This window comes from Ischnura elegans, chromosome 6 (genome assembly GCF_921293095.1).
Source record: "Ischnura elegans chromosome 6, ioIscEleg1.1, whole genome shotgun sequence".
NCBI classification, from domain to species: Eukaryota; Metazoa; Arthropoda; class Insecta; order Odonata; family Coenagrionidae; genus Ischnura; species Ischnura elegans.
This window is the reverse complement of record NC_060251.1, coordinates 62,676,179-62,699,913: the sequence shown is the minus strand read 5'-3', so window position 1 is coordinate 62,699,913 and position 23,735 is coordinate 62,676,179. Positions and strand designations below refer to the sequence as shown.

Below are 23,735 nucleotides of genomic sequence, written 5' to 3'. Positions count from 1 at the left end.
TTCAACAAAGATGGTGCATGGAATTCCAAATGTTTACAGTTATTCTGCTATTCTTGCTCCTCAGATGACAAGAAATCAGGATTGGACAGAAATCCAGCAAATCAGGAAGATAGTGACATCAGCAGCCAAGTTGACTCACTAATGGAAGACATTCGTCAGGAACTCCATGGACTTCAGGTATTTTTTTAGTGTATTAAATTGTAGAAGCCTTCTGCATACTAATTGCTGAATCTTAAATTGCATGAGGAGAGGACAAACTGCCTTGAACCTAGCTTGCCTAAGAGATTTACCTCAACATTACGAAGCAGGTTGACACTGTGGGGTAAAGGACCTGAAAGTCTTTACTCCCAACTCCATTCTTAGAACCCTTTATTGTAGGATTTAAGAATTCCCTGATTGTTTTAATTTTTGGGAATAAAGTTCATCCTGGAATAAAATAGGCCATTTTACCTTCATTTAATATTAAATTTCTCACAGATATGCTCCTTATGATGCTCCTTAGATATCTTTATATTGTATCATGGTTGTGTTCATTCTTTTTAAGATGAACTCTCTCTATCCAAACAGATCGCTCAGCATCATCACAATGGCATGCATCAAGGATCTCAGCAGCAGAAAGGTCATGGAGTGTTCTTGGATGTTTACCCACCGAGAAACAGCAATGGGTCCATCTTACCTCCAGCATGCTCTGTGACGCGATATGGTGATGTCAACTGCAGCCATAATGTTTACCAAAATCCACTTGCTTGGAGGCGTAGCAAGGCCAGGGTTGAGAAACAGATCCGAACTCTGAGGTTGCGGCTGGATGGTCTTAAGGTATGCAATAGAGTTCTCTTTAAAGTTTGGACCAAATTTGTATTTTTTTAAACTCATATTGAATTTATTTAGCTATACTGAGTGTTGAAATTGATAAGGTTGCGAGTCTTTCGACAGAGTTTAATGTTTTAGGCCTTTATGTTGTTGAATCATAAGATTAGAAAAGACACGTCGCATTGAAAATTATTGTGTTTCTCTTTATTTGCACTGGCCATGATTCTGACCAGTGATGTAGCCAGGGGGGGTACGAACCCCCCAAAATATAAAAACAATTGTTTTACTTCAAAAAAGAAAAAAAATATTGAGAAATCGTGAATTTACAAAATATTTCTTCAACGAATGAAGTTATTTTGATTATGAAAAGTGTTAAAATTAGTTTCAAACCCTCTACTTAGTACCCTGTTTTTTAATGTTCCCCCTGGTTTTGGACCCCCTCAACCACCTTAACGAAATTCCTGGCTACGCCACTGATTCTGATTTATGAACGTCATTACCAAAAACTGATTTATATAATGATATTCTTATGTTGAAACCTTTGACTTGCAAATAAACTTATATTTTGTAATTAAAATGGGATATTTCCATTCCCGTAGTCCTGCAAGATATGTCCTTTATTGTTTGTATTTGGTCTGGTCAGCTTATGGTAAATGAAATTAATTTTTCGTCTCCCACTAATGAATATATAACTCATAGATTAGATTTTAAGTTTAGAGTATAATTATTTCTTATGTAAATTTAGAACTACATATTTTGATTATATCTTACAAATGCATGTGCAAAATATAACAATATATAACTACGATGATGCATTACTTTATAATGCCTATTTTTGGGCTGTGTATCTATCTGTTTAACCTGTGATATAATGTGCAACAATGAAGGCAATATTTACTATGGAAGCACAAAATTCTCGCTCAATACTGCCTAACCCTGTAATATTGAAATATGCAAAGAGATAGATGGTAGGATCTATGACAGAAATTCATAAGCTGCTAAAATATTTCATTTCAATGATTTCAACCTTAGATTATGGTCTAATTCTCTTCTAATTAAACATTGAAAAACAGTTGCATTCTTAGGCTTGCATGACCTCTTCTTTACATTTTAAATGAATTAATATTTCTATTTACGAGACCAATTTTTTGGCTGACTCGGGTAGAGCTGTGGAGATGAAAATATGCAGAAGAAAAATCTGAGTAAATCTAACCTGAGCCAGGCTTGGATTGGTTTCGAAGATTCTGTTGCCTACTTCAACTTCAATATATGCACATATTTTTCTTTGGAAATGAGGAAGTTGGATGTACTAATTCTATCCCTCCCTTTTCAGGAAATCCGGCGACATTTGAAAGAAAAGAAGCCATTGGACGTCATATTGAAAGGTGATGACATAGACATGGCTTACGATTGGGATAGTGATAACTGGGCCCCTGGAAAACCCCAGTTACCAAGTCAGAGCAATGGATCTGTTAACAGAGTGACCACACCATTTGTGTTGCCTGCGTCAACGACACAACTTTCTCCGGTTGTGTCCACATTGAATCCGACTGCTGGGTCATCAATTTCAGTGGAGAGATCAACTTTGGAACCTGTGATTACTACTTCAAGTCCTAGTCAAGTTCAGTCAGTTTCAGAAGGTGAGGATATTATATTTGTGTGTGATGGGGTCAATGGGGATGATGTCTAAACGACTTCAAATACAATACGATTGTATATAGGGTGGACCACATTTACTGTGGATGACAACTTAAACAGTTATGGAGATATTCCAAGGTGGTAGTGTTCAAACTTAGTCTCATGTATGTCTTGTCATTGATCGATTGGCAGAAGAATTCTTTTTCATTTAGTATGGGAGGCTTTCTGGCGCAGCTGTGTATTGTGCTTTGTCACGTGACCTTTCACAGCCATTGAAGGTCACATCATCAGGCAATGAATAAAAATTGGATTTAGTTGTCATTTATATATTCGTCACCCTTCCTCCACCACTCTAGTGGAGTGAGGAAGGTTGATGAGCATACTAATGACAGCCAACATCCAATTTTTACTACCTGAGGATTCCACCTGCAACAACTGCAAAAGCTCGCATGACAAAGCACAATAAGTAGCTGCTCCCAAAAGCCTCTGATACAAATGAATTTCACCGCAAAAGCCTACATTTCAACTTTTTTTCGAATTCTATGGTGTCTGTGAATAGGTGATGCTTTTTCTGCTTGCGCTGAGGTCTTCTTTGCACTGATGGCTGTGCCATGGACTTAGGGCAGTAACCTCAACCAGGAGATAGACCCTTGTGGTGGAGCTTCACACTTGACACTCCACCACAGTGTGGTTTGTTTGCTGACTTTACTAGCCAACTGGTTCTCGTTGATTGATAGAGTGATGCCTAACATCAGTGGTTGATGACATTATTAGGTCAAAATCCCTGGGACAGTGGCCCAGAAGGTTCCATGTTCCTGCGCTTGCTGGTGAGCATTAGATGCATGGAGTACCAATATGATCAATGCTTTTTGATGGGGCTCGGGACAGCCCTGGATATTTCTAATCCTTTTCTACAGGATAGGCTGGCACTTGAGGTTCCCTGATCCAAAGATCACATAGGGTCGGTTTACTGTCTGTGTATTTGTGCTCAATGGCTGTGGATGGTGATGCATCACCCATCAGTTTAGTTGTATGTTCTATTAGACCTTTGAACCAACTGTAGAATTTGAGGGTGGTGACATCCAGAGATAATTTTTGCTGCATGAGGCAATGTTCCTCCTTCTTTGCCAATGTTCTTTATGGTGAAAAGAGTTCAGTGACACCACTGAAAATTGAGTTCCAATGGTTTAAAGTACATGATATCATTTCATAATGAGTCCTTGACTGAGTAAATTTTGGGATTTTCATGGTATTATATGGTGCATGTATTGGAGTGAATTAGAGATCAGCAGTATGGTGGAATTAGGCTTAGTTCCGATCTTTGCCCTAAAATGTTAATTTATTTACCCTTTCTTCTCTTTATTTTTAAAAAATCTATTGAGTTTAATATTTTGCTCAATATCTGTATTTTTAAGAGTAATTGGTAATATTTGTGATTCTTTAGAATAGCTCATTAAATTTTCCTTATCAGCTGGAGTCATTTACTGGTAGTGAAGATTATCAGATTAAGTGTTGATGACACTTATTGAAGCTAATCGTTGTGACTTGTGAGACAGAAATTTAATCTTTTGACTGTGTCAATCTGTAAACAGTTAAATGCGCCCTAAATTTTGGTCTTTGCCACATCATATTCAGTTTACCTTATATCATGAGTTGAATTTTTTTAGATGTTAGAATAAAGAACTTGGGCTTATTTTTGAGGAAGAATTAGTGGTGTTATGATTTGAGATGGATAGTTGTATTATGTATTTTATTCTGTTGATCTCTGTTTACAGTTCCTAACAGAAGAGAAGGCACTGTGATTCCAAACAGAAAGTTTAAAATTGATGGGATGGTGACTGACAGTCCTGTGCTCAAAGTACCTGAAACCTCATTTGCTCATGAGGAGCATCACCACAGCCCTCACAGAGAAAACAGACGAAGGAAAAACCATGAGAAGACTCATGTGACCTTTGGTGGTGACAACGATGATGACAATTGCTTCTGTGATGTGGACAGGTTAGAATATGCTCGAATAAATTTCTGTTTTGGGGATCAAAGTAAATTTTTGCAATCCTAATCAGTTTCAAAATTTTCCAAAAAGTCAATTTCAAAAGTAATTGACAAGGCTGTAGCAAGTGGGGTGGAGGGACATAATCAGTGAGGTTGAACCCCCTTAAATGTTTGGATTATACAGTATTCAGTGCATAGCCTCCAAATCACCTGAAAGGTGAAACTAGGATGCTTTTGACAAAGAGGAAGGGGAAAAGGAAGGTTAGCCATTCTCGAAAGTGAAGGTACATATCCCAAGTCATACCTTCACAGAGTTGGCTATTCTGAAACATCACTTAATAGCACATTTAAACATATTTTGGGAAATGGAAATCTTCCATTTCCGAATCACTACACAGCCAGCCCTTCCTCTTTATCTGACACTGCCAATCAGTGGATTCCACCATCTGCATCTGGGCTAGCACAAAGGGCACCCTCTCTCACATGCTCCAGCCATGCCCCTCATACTACAGAGATATTTTGAACCTAGCATAATAAGTGCTAGCTTTGCAAAAACAATCTTTATGCTAATATTCTTTGAACATCATTTTTTGCAGGCATTATTTCCCCACTGAGGAAGATCTGGAGAGGCAGAGGAGGCGCAAGATAAAGGAGGAGAGGATTCGACGCAAGGAGCGTAAATTGCGTCGAAAGGCCAAAATGGAAGATAAGGAATGCTTATCAGAAAGAATGAATTGTTTCAGCCATGACAATGACCACTGGCGAACTGCTCCATATTGGACAGGTTAGTGAATTTGTTCTAAAATGTGAGCTCATAGAAAACTTTGATTTATTTTGCTAGTCACTGTAAACCCTCCCATTGATGGTTGGCAGTAATAGGGGTGGATTTAGCATTTTGATGTGTGGGATACTGGGGTATACTCCCTCCTCCTCCAGTCTCTTCTCCCCTTGTCATTCTTATATTGCTGGATACTTTGAATTCAACCACCTATCCCATCTGATAAAAAACTCTAAGCTTGCACCCACCCCTTGAAAAAATCTTGTATCTGCTCTGAAGCAGTACTAACTTTACTATTTGACAGGGTTCATAATGGTCAGAGAAGTCATGGAAATGTCAAAGAAATTAGGTTTTGGTCAGGGAAAAATCTCCAAAAAGAAACTTTAAAAATAAAATAATTTTACCTTTACAATATTTTTTGCTTACTTTCTCAAATAGAGGCAACTTTGTAATGAAGAGAATGTATATTACACCAGGTAATATGTTAGGAAATTTATTAGAATACTAATGGCCTTAAAAAAATTTCCTAAGGCCTATGTTTTTATGGAAAATAGCCTGGAATTTTTTTCGTTGGGTTAGACAAGTCTGTAAGGCACTCAGAGGGTCAGATGTCAAGATATTATTTGAATGAAGATATTCCACACCCTCCAAGAAAATGAAAATTGTGTTCCAAATGCTTTGAAAGTGATTTATTAATCAAGTTATAAACTAAACGCTTGTCTCCAATCTTATCTCTTAGATGGACCATTTTGTTTCTGTATGAATGCTAACAACAACACATACTGGTGCCTGAGGACTATCAATGCAACCCACAACTTTCTATTTTGTGAATTTGTGACTGGACTGTTGACCTTCTACAACCTCCGAATTGGTAAGTTATTGCATTGGAAGAGCAGTAACTATGAATCACAGGTTTGCTATAATACTGTAGTGAAATCCACTGTGGAATTTTTTATAACAGAGGTACCATGTAGAGTCCATGAATTTATGAGCTCTTCAAATATTTAATCCTCTACCTACTGTATGCCACAAAGTATTTGTTCATCATGTCATTTTCAATTTTCCCTCTACAAATATTGCTGCCTTCATGTGGTTCGTGGTTCTACGTTATTTGGTTTTTTTTTCAAAATGTGTTTGTACTCATATTTTGGTGCCTTCAACTGTATGATCGCAGGGTTTTCATGTAAAAATAAAATATAGTTTTTCCAAAAATTTTTCTTATTTTCTTGAGACCCTTATTATTCACAGATCCATTTGAACAGTGGAACAGAATACAGACCTTGACGTCAGCAGAGCTAGCATCTTTAAAGGCTCAGCTTGAGCACATGAAGAGCTGTAAGGGTCCAAGGGATTGTGGTGGACAACCAGGGGAAGGGAATGCTCAAAATGGATTGTCTGCGCAGCCAACAAACAACGGATCAACCAACTACAAGAAGAAAAAATTCAACTTTGATGCGGGTGAGCTAAAATCCCTTTTGAAAAAACACTGTCCTCTTTTTCTATCTTTACTATTTCTTTTTACTTCTAAAATATCAAAAGCCGATATTTATACTCACAAGCACAGCGGTATCCACTGTCTTCTCTTAAGTAGTCCCATGTTCTGCTATTCTTCTGCCACCATCTATAATCATCTACATCCATGAAAAGCCTAGTAAGCATTGTATTTAGTGATCTACTGGGTGTGGTAGATTTAGCGATAGAATCTTGTACACTGCGTCTATTGACACCTGTGAATGAGCAAAAATATTCTGGCCACCCAATTCAAAGCATAGGAAAGAGCTATCACCTGCTTTTAAGGTCTATGGCAGGTGGCAGGGCCGTAAATAATGTGGTACACCACTACCTGTTCCTATAACTATAGGGTCGACTTAGCTCATCACTTTCAAAGGGCCTGCCTGAATTTGACGAATATTCGTGAAGTGTCCTGAAAGGTGCGATCACCCCTCATCCCTGATGTTTTGCTCTGCATTGGGGCTAAAATAGTACGGTAAATAAAGAACTCGAGTTTGTGTGGCAGTCAGTGGAATTGAAATGTTTGTCCAGTTATACAGTAAACTCTTGATTTTACGAAGTCAGTGGGACCGGAAAATTGTCACTTCGTAAAATCGAGTTTCGTAAATTCAAACCTTTTTCATAAGTCACGAAAAAATGTTCGCTTTTGTTTCTTCCGTCGTTTTTTGTCTTTAGTGGTCTTATTTAAATGTTTTCGGTGGTTATTCTCGGTATAATTCATAGAAAAGGCTTTTTGCTATCGATTTATGATGTGAAAAATCGTTAAATAATTATACCACCATAAAATTCCCATTTCTTGTTCATACTTCAACATCAACGATCGCTAAAGAAATTCCCAACCAGTTTAGAAAACGTAATCAAATAATGAATTGCAATGTTTATTATAAGAATTAACAGTAATAAATTTGTGGTTAGGAGCCAATAGCTACTATTAAGTATGCAAAAGATAGATATTTGTTTCTGACACCCACGGAATTTTAGCGGCAGCCGGCCTAACCGCCATTTATGTCGCCCTCTATCGCTCAGTGACGAGAAAAAAAAGAAAAACAAGGGTCTTAGTCCGTTTCCAAAATAACCTTCGTAAGTTAATATTTCGAGTTACTTCGTATTTTCAGCAGAATGTGCTCTATTTTCACTGAGATTCAATTACGATCATAAATAACGTAGGATGTGATTATCTTCTGGCGAATATTTGAAGTAAATTCTGTTAGAGTTCTCCGTCCGACTACTGTGTTCCATCATCTTCGCAGACGTTGCCATAAAAGACTTAATTCTTCATCAGGACTGTATTCTTCATACCGGGTGTGAGGTGACCTGTTCATATAGTATGTTTCTCTCCTTTTATGCCGACAGGAGCAAGGTTCCAACCGGAAAACGACAGGAGAAACATCTTACAGTATCGGAGAAATATAGATAGAAACGTTATTATCCACATTGATTGTTTTCCTACAAGAGACGTTTTATCATTTCTCAACGTGGTTAAGTATTGGTTCGCTAGCGTGAATTCCCAAAAAATGACACGCAAAAACCTGTACCGTCACCTCATTTAGTTTTCGTGTTCCTTTCTCCGCCGTATTGAAAGTTAGGCGAAGGATCATTGACATAGAGAAAAGATTTTCTTAGTTTTAGCACTAAAAAATAGTCGCGCCATAATCGTAAATAAATATAGTGTGGAAAGAGCAAAGAAATTAATTTCAATTGAAAAGTCAGCTGAGAAGAAGAGAGACAATTATAAGCGCGGCACCATTTTCCCGATAGTGGAAGATACTTCTTCCGCCTCTCTCCGGTTAATAACTTTCCCCCGTTGCAGGTAAAGATGAACCATGCCCTTCTCCACAATCGGGGAACGTTCCCAGTGGGTGGGGTGAATAAGAGTGGGATGGGGATTGCCTGAGGGAAGAAGTGTGGTCAGCACAAGGACTGGTGAAGGAGGCAGGACAAAGAAGGGTGGGGAAATGGCCTTCAGCTCTGCCTCAGTCTACTTTTGGGGGCCGTATTTTTTTGCGACGCACACAAGCTCAGTCTCCTTAGGGATGGAGTGAATGGGAAATGCTGGGGAAGGAGGGGTTTGGGATGCGTAAGGTGGGTGTCAGCAAGATCAGCCAAAGGCGGCAGGAGGGAAGGGACGGCTTTGGAAAGACAGAACCCCAGCATGGGAGAACGGGGAAGCGCGTGAGAAGAAAGTTCATGGTTAGACTTGGAAGTGCGTCTTCATTACGAGAAGCCTGAAACATAAATTGGCGGTAAATAGAGCCCAGTACTTAAGATATTTAAGTTGTTCATTCACAAAGGCCAATATATACACGAAAAGATATTATGGCGCGGATTGCATGTATCAACGTCCATTTCGGGATGTTATTAATTTCTGTTCCCATTTATAAAAGTAGCAAATAGATTTGAAAGAATGATAATTATGAATAAAAATATCTAAATCGATATCCAAACGCACATGAGCAAAATAGATGAATGTATACATACCGATCCATCGCAAGCAATACCGCTCAAGCTTCTTCCGGTATAGGACTTTAAAATCCTGGATAATGCCTTGGTCCAAGGGCTGGGACTTGCTAGTCGAGTTCGGGGGTAAAAAGAGGACTCGAACATTAGCCAATTTTAGATCTTCCACGTATTTATGAACGGTGGCATTATCCATTATTGAAACAATTTTGCTGTTCTCTCCAGCAATTTTTCTCTGTAGACGTATAACCGTTTGCTGGAAAATTTCTCGGGTCATCCTGCTGTTTTTATTTGCATGGTAAAAAACGGGGAGGGCTTCCAATTTTACATGTTTTAAGCACCGTGGCCTTTCAAATTTCCCAATGACAACGGGCTTATTTTGTCCGTGCCCGTTTGGTTGACGCACAGCCCCACAGTAACACGCACTTTACTCTTTTTCCCCCCATGGCACCTTTGCCCTTTGAAACCCAGGGTTGCGTCAGGTAACGCATTAAAAAATAGCCCAGTTTCAGGGGCCAGCGAGGGTGAGCTCGTCGAGGAAAGGGTCCCGGATTAGGGACCCTTCGAAGTGCTTCGGCGAAAAGTAGTCAAGTAGTCTTCGAAGTACGTTCACAGCAGTGCAAAGGGTTAATTAGGGGTGTACGAAATACTCCGCGCGACCTTCCTGACATGTTAAACTACGAATTATTGTCGATTCTATGTTTACGAACAGGCACGTAAATAGGGGCATAATGTCAGCCGCGATATTTTAACTGAACTCCTACTCCCCCTTAATTCCCACAGTGAGATTTTTGGCGACCCATTTCTCTCCAAAGTTGCATTATCATTTACGATTTCGCACTTTTGATGGACCACAGTTGGAAGCGCTGATTTTTTAGCTACTTACGCCGGCGTAACTAGTTTTGTTGACAAATTTTTCGCCGTAGTTCGTATAAACGAATGCCATTTGCTCCTAGGGACCGAGCCGAGGTTCGTAAATTCAAAAAATTTCGTATAATCGAAACTTCGTATAATCGAATAGCGCCATGTATTTAGCATAGGCTTTTCACCGGGACCGCAAAATCACTTCGTATAATCGAAAACTTCGTAAAATCCTGCTTCGTAAAATCAAGAGTTTACTGTAATTGTTGAGCTTCAGAAAATCCAGTTACACCGGAAAGATTATCAAGAATCAATGATGGTCAGCAGTCACAGAATCCTTCATGTTAGTTTCATTCTTTCCCTCTGATGCTTATAATTCCTAATATTTGATTAATATAGTCATCTTAATAGTGGAATGATATCAGTGTTATGACTTGTGCTCTCCTTTTCTTAAGATTTAAATACCAGGTAAGCTGTACAAGTTTAATTGCTTATTGTATGGCTTACCCTTCACCTTTATTCTACTCTTACATAGCTGCCTGTGTTAATGGTTTCAATCAAATTCATGCTTGCATGTGGAGTAGAATATATTAATCATATAAAAACATGTTACATGCCATACTTCTATTTTAATAAAAGTTTTTTCCAAGTGCAATTACCTATTAAATTAATTGCTGATGTTTGGTAAGAAGTAAAGCAAGCTGAGAGTGGATGGAGGTCATTTCCCAACACTTTGTAGTGTGTCAAATATGCACTTCCAATTCTTTCCTGCATGTTTTTAACATAGCATTCTCTGTACAAGATATGATAATGCATTTTTTTTAAATCTGTATTATCTTATCTTGCTGATATCTCTGCTTTGGCATTGCCTCTTTTTTCTATTTCATTGTACTCATTTGCTAATTATTTGGATTGGGCTTTTGGAAACTCCTCTAACATAGTTTCCATTCCTACGCTTGCAGACCCCTCTGATCCTTCTTCCATTGCAATTGGCCATGCAGACCTGGTGGCGGCCACAAAACGGAAGAAATTGCCCAAGTGAGTAAAGTTTGTGTTACACTTGACAAAATTGAATGATCAAAGGTTTTTCTGGTAAGAATTGGATGAAACTCTTGGGCCTCCAATCAGGTTAGAGGTGGCTGTGTTAGGTAAAGAACTTTGGCCATCTCTTTAAAGAAGTCCATTGCACTGAAAAAAATTGTCTATGTACTATCCCACATTGATTTTTTTATTCATAGATGTCACTATGTATGTACTTGTGCTGCCTCCTTTACTGAGGTGTACTCGGTAATGTACTAATGGTAGTCATTTGTGCTGTGTCAATCATTCTTGTAAGACATTGGATGAAAAAAAAAAAACCAAAATGTACAACATGGTGTCAGAAGTGGGATTTACCCAACTGGTTTCAACACTTCAAGGCCTTCTTCAAGGGAGTCACCTTGAAAATGGCACTGAAGTGCTGAGAACAGTTTCGTGATAAAATAATAGTGGATTAGTACAACGCCTATTTTTCAAGTGAGGTGTTAGAAATCAGCATCAGCATGCCTTCATGGCAACTGCTGATTCTGCTGTCATCCACAGGGAATGCATTTCATCATGGTTTGCTTTGACAAACTTTGGTCTGACTTACATAATTCAGTTTGGTTGAGGAGGTGCTGCCTGATTCATTGATATTCCTGCAATCTGTTACCTAATAGTAGTTGTGCTGGATGAACCATGACAAAGGGTGGCATCTAAGCTGTACCTGAGCACCAATTATCCAACACATCAAAAGGAAACAGGAATATCAATCAATCCGGTCACACTTCCTTCACCAACCTGAGCTGTATAAGTGAGGGGATAATTTCTCTATGCACTAAATAACTCACTTGAGAATTACAGTTGAGTCAATGGCCAAATTGCTCTTTGGAGCCATGTAACTGTAACCTTGTTAGAAGCTCCAGAGAGTTTCATCTCGGCCAAAATTGATTTGATTTTTATTTCAAAAAGCAACCTCCTCCAACATCAGGGGAATTTATTGGAAAAGGGAGTACCTCTTCTTTTCTGAATTTAAAGGCTTTACTGCTGTATGTGGAGTGTTTGGAATGGTTTATCTGCTTTATCATGCTTCATTTTTCTCAAATACATACTCTCACCTATATTTTTAAGTTATATCAACAGATTCGCACTTAATGTAGTGGAAGTTATCCATAGTTGAAATATCGGTGCACTTTTCCACAAATTTATTCAACACACAATGTATTTCAACTCATCGAGTCATCCTCTGGTGCAAGACAAAATCCCAACAAGAACACAATTGGAAGAACACCAATCGAAATATGGATTCTAGGAAGGGGAGGAAGTGGGAGAGCATGGTTTTTCATTATTCTATTGAGGCATTTTATGCTGGGGTTGTCTGCTTTTAGGAAAGGATAATTGGATTGCTTGAGTTGGTTCAGGCAATACAAAGGAAATAGGAAGTCAAATGGCCTAATTTGTCTGCTTAGAGATACTGTTATTTGGGTAATCCACACAACGTCATTATCCTCACTGTCTAAACTTTTACCTATCTTATCTCATATTCAGAGTTTTTGGCTTGCATACATGCCATTTTTTTAATGCATTGACCTGCTGGTCATAGTGACCAGCAATGAAACTTCCTGCCTTGCCATGACAGTCATAGTGACCGGCTAGAAAGCGACTGTATCCCAGGGTATTTCTTACTCCAAGGGTTACGGGGAGAGATTGTCTTGTCATGGACCCCAACTGAAGTGGTCATTATGGCCATATTACCTCAAAATAGAATTAAATGTGTTTTAAATTCAATATAATGATATCTCTATGTGACTATAATCAACTATACATAACTAGAAAAATGCTAATGTCTACTACTAAATATGTACCTACTTAAAAACCATGACGGTGAATGTGTTAATAAGGCTTAGTCCTGGAGAAGGAAGAGTATTTTGTGGATGCCAAAGATCGAGGGCAGATCCAGGATTTTTTTTCTGGAAGTGTCTGACAGTCAAACAGTCTTCTCATATTTGCAATCAAAAACAACATACACCAGTTACTGTACGAAATTGTATTATCTTCATTTCAATATGAAAGTTTTTAATATGAAATTTAATGATTGAGGGTCGTAAGTACAGAAAACATAATGATAACCATATTACAATTCTTGTCTATTTTATAAGCCTATACGTGCCCCCTGTGCCATTACCTTAAAGAGGTACACTTGAGTTAATAAATGTACTCCTTTCTTCTTTTCTGTCAGACATTGGAGGAACCGTAAGGCATGGAAGAAGAAACAGTGGAGACATGGGAGACAGAGGAGAAGAAGGTATCGACAGTAAGAACGGCAATGGTCCGAAACTCAAAGGCAGAAGGAGACACAGGAATATTCAGTCAGCCACATGGAGGCAGGCATCATTCAGGAACTCACCTGATGCACTTGCTGGCTGAATCACAAACTTCTGGAGGAAAAAACTCTCACCAAACCCTAAGCTACAATCTTGCATTTTTTCTGTAGGTTACTCAATAGTGCTTGGAAGATGTTGACTTAAACAAATGTGGGGATAAAAGCTTTCAACATCCCTCAGAAGTTTGTGTACGGAAGCAACCTGCTTGGGTTTTAGTTCATCTCCCTTTGTCGGTGGATGTCTGCCGATGCTGGGTGAGGAAGCAGTGATATATTCACCAGTCACCGTCTATGCGGTGACAAGGAAATAGCATTGTATGTGTATTCTGCAAGAATGCGAGTAGGAAAGTGTTCTGTGTATTCTTTATTCCACTAGTCGATTTCCCCAATTTGAGAATCATGTCTCTTGGGTAGAAAGTGTCGGACTCTCTTCAAAGGAATATGTACTCTCTTAGAGAATGGACCCCAGTGAGGAGTGCTTTAATGCTTTTCAGGCTGTAGGACTCTGGTAAATGTATTTATTTATTGCTCTGAATCACCTATTATGATATGCACAAAGCATTCCTCAGAGATAGGCAAGAGGGTCACCTCAAAGTGTGATCGCAAGGTAGAGTTCCTTCTGCATTTACCAAGCAGGTATGTTGGAAATGCATTTTGAAGGCTGTATGAAGTAGGTGGTGTGTTACCCATCGATTGCTTGTGTGCAGTAAAAACTGTTTGTGCAATTCCTCATTAGTGCATTTTTAGTGGAAGGAGGTTGGTTGAAGAAGAATTTGAGGAGCGTTTAGCTACAAGATCTATCAAAATGTTTCAAGCTATGCTTTTTATGTGTGATGTCATAGGTGCTTGCCTCTTTGGGCCTCTGATTTTGCAGAAGGTGAGTGCAGTCAAGGACTTAGTTGAAGCTTTTTTTGTATGTCTGTGAAATATCATATCAAATGCGTGACTGACCCAAGCATCTTTTAGTCTGTAGGCATGAACAGGAGTCTTTATTTTTTAGGACAATATGTGATAAAACTTCACAACAGATCAACATAGTCAATTGTGTGAGGAATTTTAGATGTTGTATCTGCCCGAAATTATGTCTCTCTAAAAATGGTCCTACTGCTTTGATATTATGAAGTGGCTTCTAGCAGCATTGAGGTAAGAACATTAGTGTGGCTTACTAAGTGCTCCTGGAAATCTATGGATTCCAAAGAATAACAGTTATGTATATTTATGTTGGAATGTGGACCGAACTGTTCATTTCTTATTTATGAATAACTTAAGACATCTATTAGGATTTTGTATTCAGTGTATGTTTGTTTAGCAATAAGGATGCATATATTTGAATCTGTGTTTGGAGTAATTCTGTTGCTACATCACATTCCCTCTATGTCTTTTCTAATGCACTTGTAAATCATCCTTTTTGGGCCTATTTTTTCTCTTCTGGAATAGACATAATTTTGTCCAAAAATACTTTGATTGAAATGGATCCATTTTGTCAGAAATTTTAACATAGTCAGTTCCCTGATGTAGTTCCTGGTTATCATAACCAGGTACATATTGCATTTTTCTGTGCAATCCGCAAATAATGTGGTAGCTATTGCTCAATCGTAAAATGATATTATTGTGTCCACTTCTTCTGTCTTCTATGTTTCGTACTTCATTGCATTTATCTTGTGCTGTTAGAATTGGGAGAGAGAATTATAATCTCCTTTTGATTGAGCCAAACCGAAAAGGTGCATTGATGGCAATCATTGGAATGCATTTGAAAATTTGTGCTAGGCATTTTTAGAGGGCACAATGTGATGGATCAAACTACAAATCCACCTGGTATTCAAAGAAAATTATTCCAAAAGTAGGCTCAACAAAAGTATGGATGGCAAACATTCAAAGTCATTACACAGGCAATATGCCTAGAGATAGAATTTATTATGGCATGCGCTAGAGCTTTGATTTTCTGTCCTGATTAGACCTGAAGGCTGCTGACACCAACACCAAGTCCACACCATTGTGCTGACATTGAGTCTGCTTGAAATAAAATCGTGAATCTCCATAAATTTATTTCATTCCTGGGTGTATACTCTATCTTTCACCCCTGTTTTGTTACTTTTTATGCTTTATGCTCAATTTTCAATGGCCAGTGACAGATTCTCACCACAGATATTATGGTTATGGATGCTGGCTTGCCTCAGCAATCTGAAAAATTACCTCTGGATACTGCTACCATCGAATTCTAAGGTTAGCAGACAGGTCAAATTGTAATGGGGGAATCCCAAATGGAAAATCAAAAGGCATAAATAATCCATTTCCATTCATGATTATTTGCATAGCAATTTCACTGTATATTCCTGGCCCATCATTACATTGATCTATTGTGCCCATTCCGTTGAAAAACTAGTTCTTTGTATGGGAAAGAACAATAGGAAAGAGAGAAGGGGAGTGTTAGGGGTACTGGGTATGGAAATGGTGCGTAGAAAATCCAATGATGATTTAATCAAATGACATATAATTGATGCCCTTTCATTTAAATGTTTTACAGTGCATGAAAACATTTTAAGCCCCTAATGAATAAAATAATATGATTCATGAAGGGGTAATAAGAATTGTCTACTCATCACGGAAACACAAAGTTTTCTCTCTAGTTTGGTGGAACTCTGGAGCTATTTACTGTTACTGTCTTGACAAATTGGAAGTCTGTATGAGTAAGTCAGTCAAAGTATTCCATTATCACAAACATATTCACCCTTTTACGACTAGTGAAATTGGTGAGTGACAAAGCCTGTGACCTGAGTCAATTGTTTTCCTCAAAAATGAGCAAATAAACTAAAATTATTGATTGAGAAGTAATTTTTGGATACATGAGTAAAGTGATTAATAATTCACATTGCTGAAAGTTGTGACCATTGAGGACAATGAGATTAATAAAATTGCCAGTTTCAATAAATTCAATGCTGCAGGCTCTTATTAATTTTCTCTTGACTTGTGTCAAAATATCTATGTTACTTTAGAAAAAGCAAAATATACCATGGACTTGTGAATTTAAAGTTAGGAAAATTGTGCTTCATCATTCATGTACACATTCTTAAGTGGGCAGATTCAGCAAATAGAGACACTGGTGACATATATATATTTTTAATTTGTCATGCATTTTGCTGTACTCTGGAGTGGGAGAGTGCAAAATGTACTTGAATACCAATGATCAATTATTTGGACAGGTATTGGCATACCTATGCATTTGTCTTGGTACTCGAATGCATGGATGTCAGTATGTACCCAAGGATACATTTTGTATTCATCAAGGTTAATGAGAGTCACAGAGGCATTTAACTATATGTCTCAGGGCATAAGGTATTTTTCTATTCCTATTCCTATGGGTATCTGGGTATTTGAGTACATATAGTAAGGCACTGGCAACAGACAAATGGTGGGTATGCGGGTACCTATGATTCACTCCTACCCCAGAGTAATAGTTAGGACTAAATATATACCTATTTAAAGTTTTAGAGGAATGAAGAATGTTGACATTATTTTCATATCATGGGTCATATAAGAATTTATGGAAAAAACTTTGATTATTTTCAAATATTTTCTTTAAAATTGATAATTTATTGAATAGTATGCCGGAAGATTTTAATAGAGGTGAAACCTTGTGACTGTAATCATTATGATGAACAAACATTCTGTGGGTGAAACATAAGAATTTTTGTATATCGAAAAAAAATTGTCTTGAAATCTCAATGGTGAGCAGTGTATTTAATTGTTATATTAATGCATCATTAATCCAATATTATTGGATTACAAGAGAACAATAATTTAATTTAATAGGCTTAATTAAGATTTTTTTGTTTATCACTCAAAGAGTTTTGGATAGATAATGAGGGATTTTATTAGGAAAAACTGATGTTCCTTCACACATTTTCTAGTGATAGGATTGGCTTAATAATTTCAAAATCTGAATTAATGTGGGCCTTTAATAATTGATCAATATTTTTTCCTTGCATGTATCAAGTAAACTCTTTTTGCAGCTCAAGGAATTAAGTTACAGAGAAAGATTTTACTCTCATTGGGTGCACCATAAAGTATGGTTTATGAAAAATGGATGGAATAATACAATGATTGCCAATCTCATAAGGATCCACTAATATGCCCATAGCCTTCCTTGCATTGAAAATGATTGCCCTTATTATCTTGGGTTTATGTTGATTCCTCTTTGTTCCAAAATAAATAAAGGAAGTGAATACTTTAATGCACCATACATTCTTACTGTGGAATGTAAGATGGTTATCTTAAGATGGCATAGATTAGGAATTTTTGATGGATATGTATGAATGTAATGGTCTTTGGAATATACTGACAAGGTTTCACTGTCATGACTATGAGTAAAGTTATCTGATTTAATTTTGGTCGGCAACAATATAAAATACAAACTCTTATGATTGTGAAAAAAGATTGGCCTTAGAGATCAAAATTCCCTCTTTCTTTCTGGTCAGCAGTTATTCACTTTACAAAAAAAAATTTCAAATTGTTTTTATGCCATTAATTCACCTGATATCTTTCATAGTGTATATTTATTCTGAATGTGCCATGGAAGGAGAATGGATATAAATATTCATGTAGGCATAATTGTGCTGTATTTCAGATGTTGTCTGTAAATGTTTCAATAATTTATTTAATATACATGAAATGTAAACCTTTCTTATGATTTATTTGTATAAAAGCTTAAGTTAGTAATGAAATTGGAGAATTTTAATTCCTTTACAGTCTTTGATTTTAGAAAGCATTGTTCGTGTTATGGGTAGTGACGATGTCACTGATTAGAGTACGTAATATGTATGTACTAGCATGCTACCCATTAAACTTCAGATCTTTAATAAATACTTTTAATTATAACATTTTGTCAATGTCTGGTTGGAGTAGAAGGCTTTGGAAGGCTGAAAGGTTCAATGTGATATTATAATGAGGTTCATAATATGCATACAAAATTATCCAATCATATATAGGAATATCATATACCAGGAGGTCACCCAGCGTGTCTCCAGAAGGATTGTACCCAGAGAAGTGGGAATTTTCGAACTTGAAACTCATGGTCACATAGTAGGATTTTTTAGACAAGCTGAGCGACAAACAATGGAAAAATCGATTTCTGTATAATGAGCACAGGATCGTTTCATATCCTGCTCCACAACATTGACATCTATGTGCGTCCGCATGTGTGTAGACCTGTGGTGTAACTAGGAGTATACTTTGGGGGATGGGATGGCCTGGGGTCAGTGGCACAGCAAGGGGGGGTTTGGAAGGATAAACCCCCCCCAACAGAGCTCAGAGAAATTTTTAAGTTTAAAGCATTTTACTTCTTTCGATCAGTATTACTTATAGAATAGTGTAAGGATTAATCAAATATCCCATAGAAAGCTGTAAAACTCGCCATTTTGAACCATTATTCACGAAAATTTTCTGGAGGAGGGCCCCTGCAATTCCTGCTTACCCTGGTGGGTATGCAATACCCCCACTCCTATAAGTATTAGTTGCGCCTAAAACCCCCCCTAGCCTTAATTCTTAGCTGCGCCCCTGCCTGGGGTGACGACCCCCCTTCAGGGTAACAGGGGGGCTGAGAAAATTTTTGAAAAATGACATTCCTGGAAATACATTTTGACTCTAATAATTTAACATTAAGCAAAAGCGAAGAATGATCACAGGCTTTACTGGCGTATAGAATTGTGGAAGGTTACTCAGGATTTCCACCGGGTCAGGTTCTCCAACTCCATCTTGGCCGATGTTTCGATGAACGAGTTGTCTATCGCCATGAGGGCATGATGCCCAGAAAACTCGTTCATCGAAAAGTCTTTTTTCTATCGTTTTTTTCATTTGTTTATTTAGAGGTTAGCACCACTAAGTTGAAAAATGGCAGGCTACGATTTTTCAAGAGACGGATGGCGTAAAATTACGTAGGTAACAAAAATCGAAGAATTTTACGTGGCGTAATATTACGCCCTTGGCACCCAAAGTGTTAATAAATCCAACGCAATGAAGTATAATGTAACGTATTGATATGAAAATTTCCAGATGCCAGCAATGTGAAGCAAACATTTAGGCCGTTTATTCATTATTTCGTATTTAAATATACTTACAGTAACATTATTATGAGTCTATCAGGTGAAAGATACTGCAAGCATTGGCGTATTCATTGAGTTTGAATACTACCGAATACATCATATGGGATGATTCTGGATCATATGCATCTGGTCTTCTCAATTCCGCAGTCCTGGGAAAAGTGACTTGGAAATGCTGTGGGCCTCTGCTTATATAGCATTGTGAGCTACCGTGGACCCACCAAAGAGGGGAAATCGGAAGACATCATTCCTCACGGATGTTAGTATCACCCATGTGTCACGTGTCCCATGATGATTTGCGCCAATAAATATTTATAAAATAACCTCTAGAACGAGCATAATAATTTCGGATCACTCCGAAAAAGACCGGACGAATAAAAGATATCCGATTCTCAATACTGCGAAAACATTTTCTTCTATTTAATCAACGGTGAAATCGTACTCCAATACAAGTTATTGATTGACGTAATAGATCTTTTTCAAGAAAAAATCTTATTTTCAACAGGAAGTTTAGTTGTATGCATACTTTTATCTATCTCCCATTGCAGTATTTACGGTCTTTTAAGAAAAAACGTCGTATCATCGCTAAGATTGACGTGGGTGTTTGTTGACAATCGCGCGATACTGCATCCGCTGTGACTCGCTTTTTTGTGCCCGTGAAAATTATTTATTTGCGCAAATCCACTGCCGACGCATGTATGGTTGGACAAACATTCAGTGGCTAAGACTTCCGGTCTCTGGTCGTCGGCGGTTCCTAATGCGTGCTCCCCTGTTAAACACCCTAGACGTGGCTCGCAGGTTATTATGTAGATGCAGCTGTAGCTGTAATGTAATCGGCGCGGCGCCCGTGAGCCTCTCTCTGGCGTAGACTGTAGTCCAGTAGGACTGAACTTACGCGGCACATCCTACCCCCTATATTTTTTGGGGAATCGTGAGTTTCTCTTGATTAAAAATGCAGTGCTTAAGTACCCACAATGGCGCATTAAAATTTAGCTTGCATGGAATAATCTTGCTTCTAACTTATGAATTCAAAATATAAAAGAGTGATGCACATTGGAATCAAATTGGTTTCAACCGAGTTGTTTCAGAAAAGTTTGAGGAAACTATTGATCGCAGGAAATTACAGCTTATTATAATGTAATCGCTGAGAAGTGGCTTAGCTTTATTCAAGCCGAGATAGTGCGTGAACCATCCAGATGACTTTTGTTATGTTTACGTTGAAATTACTTTTAAGGCTCAAAGGTGGAAAATTACTCCCTTTTTCATACATAAGCTTTTTTTGACTGCCTGTTGGGAGTCCAAGATAAAGGATGGACTCCCCATGTGTTGTGAGGCACCAGTGTAGGGCTTCTTACTGGTTGGACTAAGGGACAGCGTCATAAGGAATTTGCCATTCCCATGATTTGGCGGATCCTTCTTCAGACTGTTATTTTTGTTGAAAAAATGAAACGGATTACACTGAAGTCAAAACACACAGTAAAATATCCAGACAACTTTGAATCAGCGATACTAATGTTCCCTCACTCTGAAAATGTACAAGAGCCGGAACCAGTGGAGAATGTTAGTCTTAGCGAAGATTCAGAAAGTAATCGAGAACGTGATGAGGAAGGATTCGGAAACTCGGAGGACCCAAATTTTGGAGCGAGTACATCTGATGGACCTCATTTTATAGCGCAAGAGAATTTAAATGATCAAGTACACGGTTAAAATTTTATCAAAAAAGTAGGGTGAAATATTAGGACCACGATTGGTCCTAAAGATTGGTTGGAAATTCTGGATCCACATACGAAACTTTTAATGTCTCGATCTCGCCATGGCAAATTGGAATTGATTTTTTCTCTAGAAAACCATTTGATTTTTGCAATGATGTTCTCTCCGTTATGGATACTCTTAATTTTGAATTCAACACAGATGATTACGTTTGTTCATTTACTCCTCCTAGGTTATATTAAAGACTAATCTCTTACATAATGGCAATGAGCTCCCATTAATACTGTTAACTCATTAAACTGAAATGAAAGAATTTTACGAGAATATGCAGTTACTTTAAGAAAAAAATCACTACGAAAAATATAAATGGAAAATTTGAGGCCACTTAAAAGTAATTGCAATTTGACTATGCTTACAGCTTGGTTATGCGAAATGTTGTTGCTTCATCTGCGAGTGGGATATAAGAGACAGAAAAGAATTATTACTTGAAAGAAAAATTTTCCGGAACATAAAGAACTCGTTCCTGGATCCAAAAATGTCCTTTATCAGCCTTGGGCCGATCCAAAAAATATTCTTTTTCCACGTCTGCATATGAAATGAGGACTTTTTCAATTTTGTCAAAGCAATGGACAAATATAGTGCTGATTTTTCTTATTTGAAACAAAAAGTCCTTCAATTAAGTGAGGCAAAGATCAAAGAAGGAATTTGTATCGGGCCACAGATTAGGGAAGCGCTGAAGGATTCGGAATTTCAACAGCAATTGAGGTCAACGGAAAAAAGCGCGTGGAACGCATTCAGAAATGTATCTGGACATTCTTTAGGAAATATCATGGCTGAAAATTATCATGATCTGGTGGCTCATATAATTAATTGTACCAAAAAATGAGCTGCAATATGATTTTTTAAAATAATTTCTCGACTCACACCTTGCCTTTTTCCACCAAAACTCAGCGCTGTTATAGATGAACACAGTGAGCGTTTCAACCAAGATGTTTTACATTTGGAAAAATAGTACCTAATAAATAGTAAAATAAAAAAAATGCAATGAGTCCTGACGAGAGATGCCATACATTTTATTAATCTAGATACTTTTATTATCCCTGATAGTACGAGGAAATAAAGGCAATTAAAAAATATATCCCCATCCTAACTCGCCAAACATATTGGTAACACTAAACTATTTATCTGTTACGACTCATCAGGAATCTGGCCGCCCTGCGCTGTTCTCCATACATATCAGCTGTCAGTCCTACTTCATGAGGTACCATATTCTGTATATGTATATTCTAAGTTAGGCTTTTGAAAGGTGCGCGGTGGAGCGGTGGCAATAGCCCACTCGTGAAACCGCGGTCAAATGGGAGCTGCACGAAGTGATGACCACAATCATTAAACATATATATTTACCATCAGAAAATCCCTTTGGCCTCATCGGGGTGATAAAAGTGAAGAGTACGTTTGTTTTTGTGCATAGCAACAGATAATAGTATTTGTAAACGTAAATTTAACGTATTTTTATCGAATACTTCCCGCTTTTCAGTTCGAAGATCAAGATCTTTCCCTGAAAACGTTCCTAACTTAATGCTACTCCGAATATTTGGGTGGTATATCTGGCAATTTGACGTATTCAGTACTCGGTAAGGGGCTCCGTTCCTTAGGAACTCCTTGTGCAGCAGTGCCATCCACGGAAAAAAGACTTCTCTGTTTGCTGCGGTGGCTTCGGTCTTGAATGTATGGGGATATACGTACAACATAAATAAACAACAAGTTTTGAAGTTTTCAATGAAAATGCTTTCCCCGCGTTATAAGTAATTACTTGAACCTAAGATTATTGCAATTATAAAATTTTGCGATTTCATTGGTAGCTTTCTTTACAGAATAGCGATAAAATATTATGTGAAAATAAATGAAGGTATTAGAGAACCTGCTGATTTTGTGAAGAGGTTAATCGTAAGGTTATTTTTTAGCCTTTTTTTAAATTTCAGTGCAGCGTCAAGGAAAGCATTTTCTAGATATATGAGAGAATTTTACTACCTTTTAAAATTTACAAGCTTTACACCTGAAATTATAACTTTTCACTGTATTTTTTAATGCGAAAATCTAATTTTCATTAACTTTTATCTTGTTTATGAAAGAGAGAATCGAGAAAAATCTTTTTCGTGCATGCAGTTTCCTAAAATTTTCCGAAGAGGACTACCGAATTCCCCGGTAAGGAGTAAAGGCTTTATGGGGATGGGGATATATTTTTAAATTGCCTTTATTTCCTCGTACTATCAGGGATAATAAAAGTAAGTATCTAGATTAATAAAATGAATGGGGTCACTCGTCAGGACGACTCATTGCATTTTTTTATTTTTCCATTGTACTAACCTTGCCAATAGGAATTACTAACCGCAGGCAAGTTTTGCCTTTGCATGAATGTGACGTTTAATAACATGAGTTATATTTTTTTAGACTGTACGGTGTGCATGTGGTCGATCGATCA

General features: G+C 37.6%; 1 protein-coding gene across 3 annotated transcripts in view; it reads left to right on the top strand.

The window, feature by feature from the left end:
• The window catches only part of LOC124160864 (extracellular sulfatase SULF-1 homolog), a 197,937-nt gene extending 179,754 nt beyond the window's left edge, over window positions 1–18,183 (top strand). For 2 of the 3 annotated variants that reach the window (XM_046536969.1, XM_046536970.1), the window contains 8 exons: window positions 65–177; window positions 568–816; window positions 2,144–2,450; window positions 4,224–4,446; window positions 5,037–5,224; window positions 5,958–6,089; window positions 6,467–6,676; window positions 13,305–18,183. In XM_046536969.1, coding sequence (XP_046392925.1) covers window positions 65–177; window positions 568–816; window positions 2,144–2,450; window positions 4,224–4,446; window positions 5,037–5,224; window positions 5,958–6,089; window positions 6,467–6,676; window positions 13,305–13,492 — 1,610 coding nt within the window. In that variant the 3' untranslated portion in view covers window positions 13,493–18,183. Of the gene's footprint in view, window positions 1–64; window positions 178–567; window positions 817–2,143; window positions 2,451–4,223; window positions 4,447–5,036; window positions 5,225–5,957; window positions 6,090–6,466; window positions 6,677–11,010; window positions 11,087–13,304 lie in introns of all 3 variants that reach the window. The other variant, XM_046536971.1, reaches the window with a different exon arrangement.
• The last annotated feature ends 5,552 nt before the right edge of the window (window positions 18,184–23,735 follow it).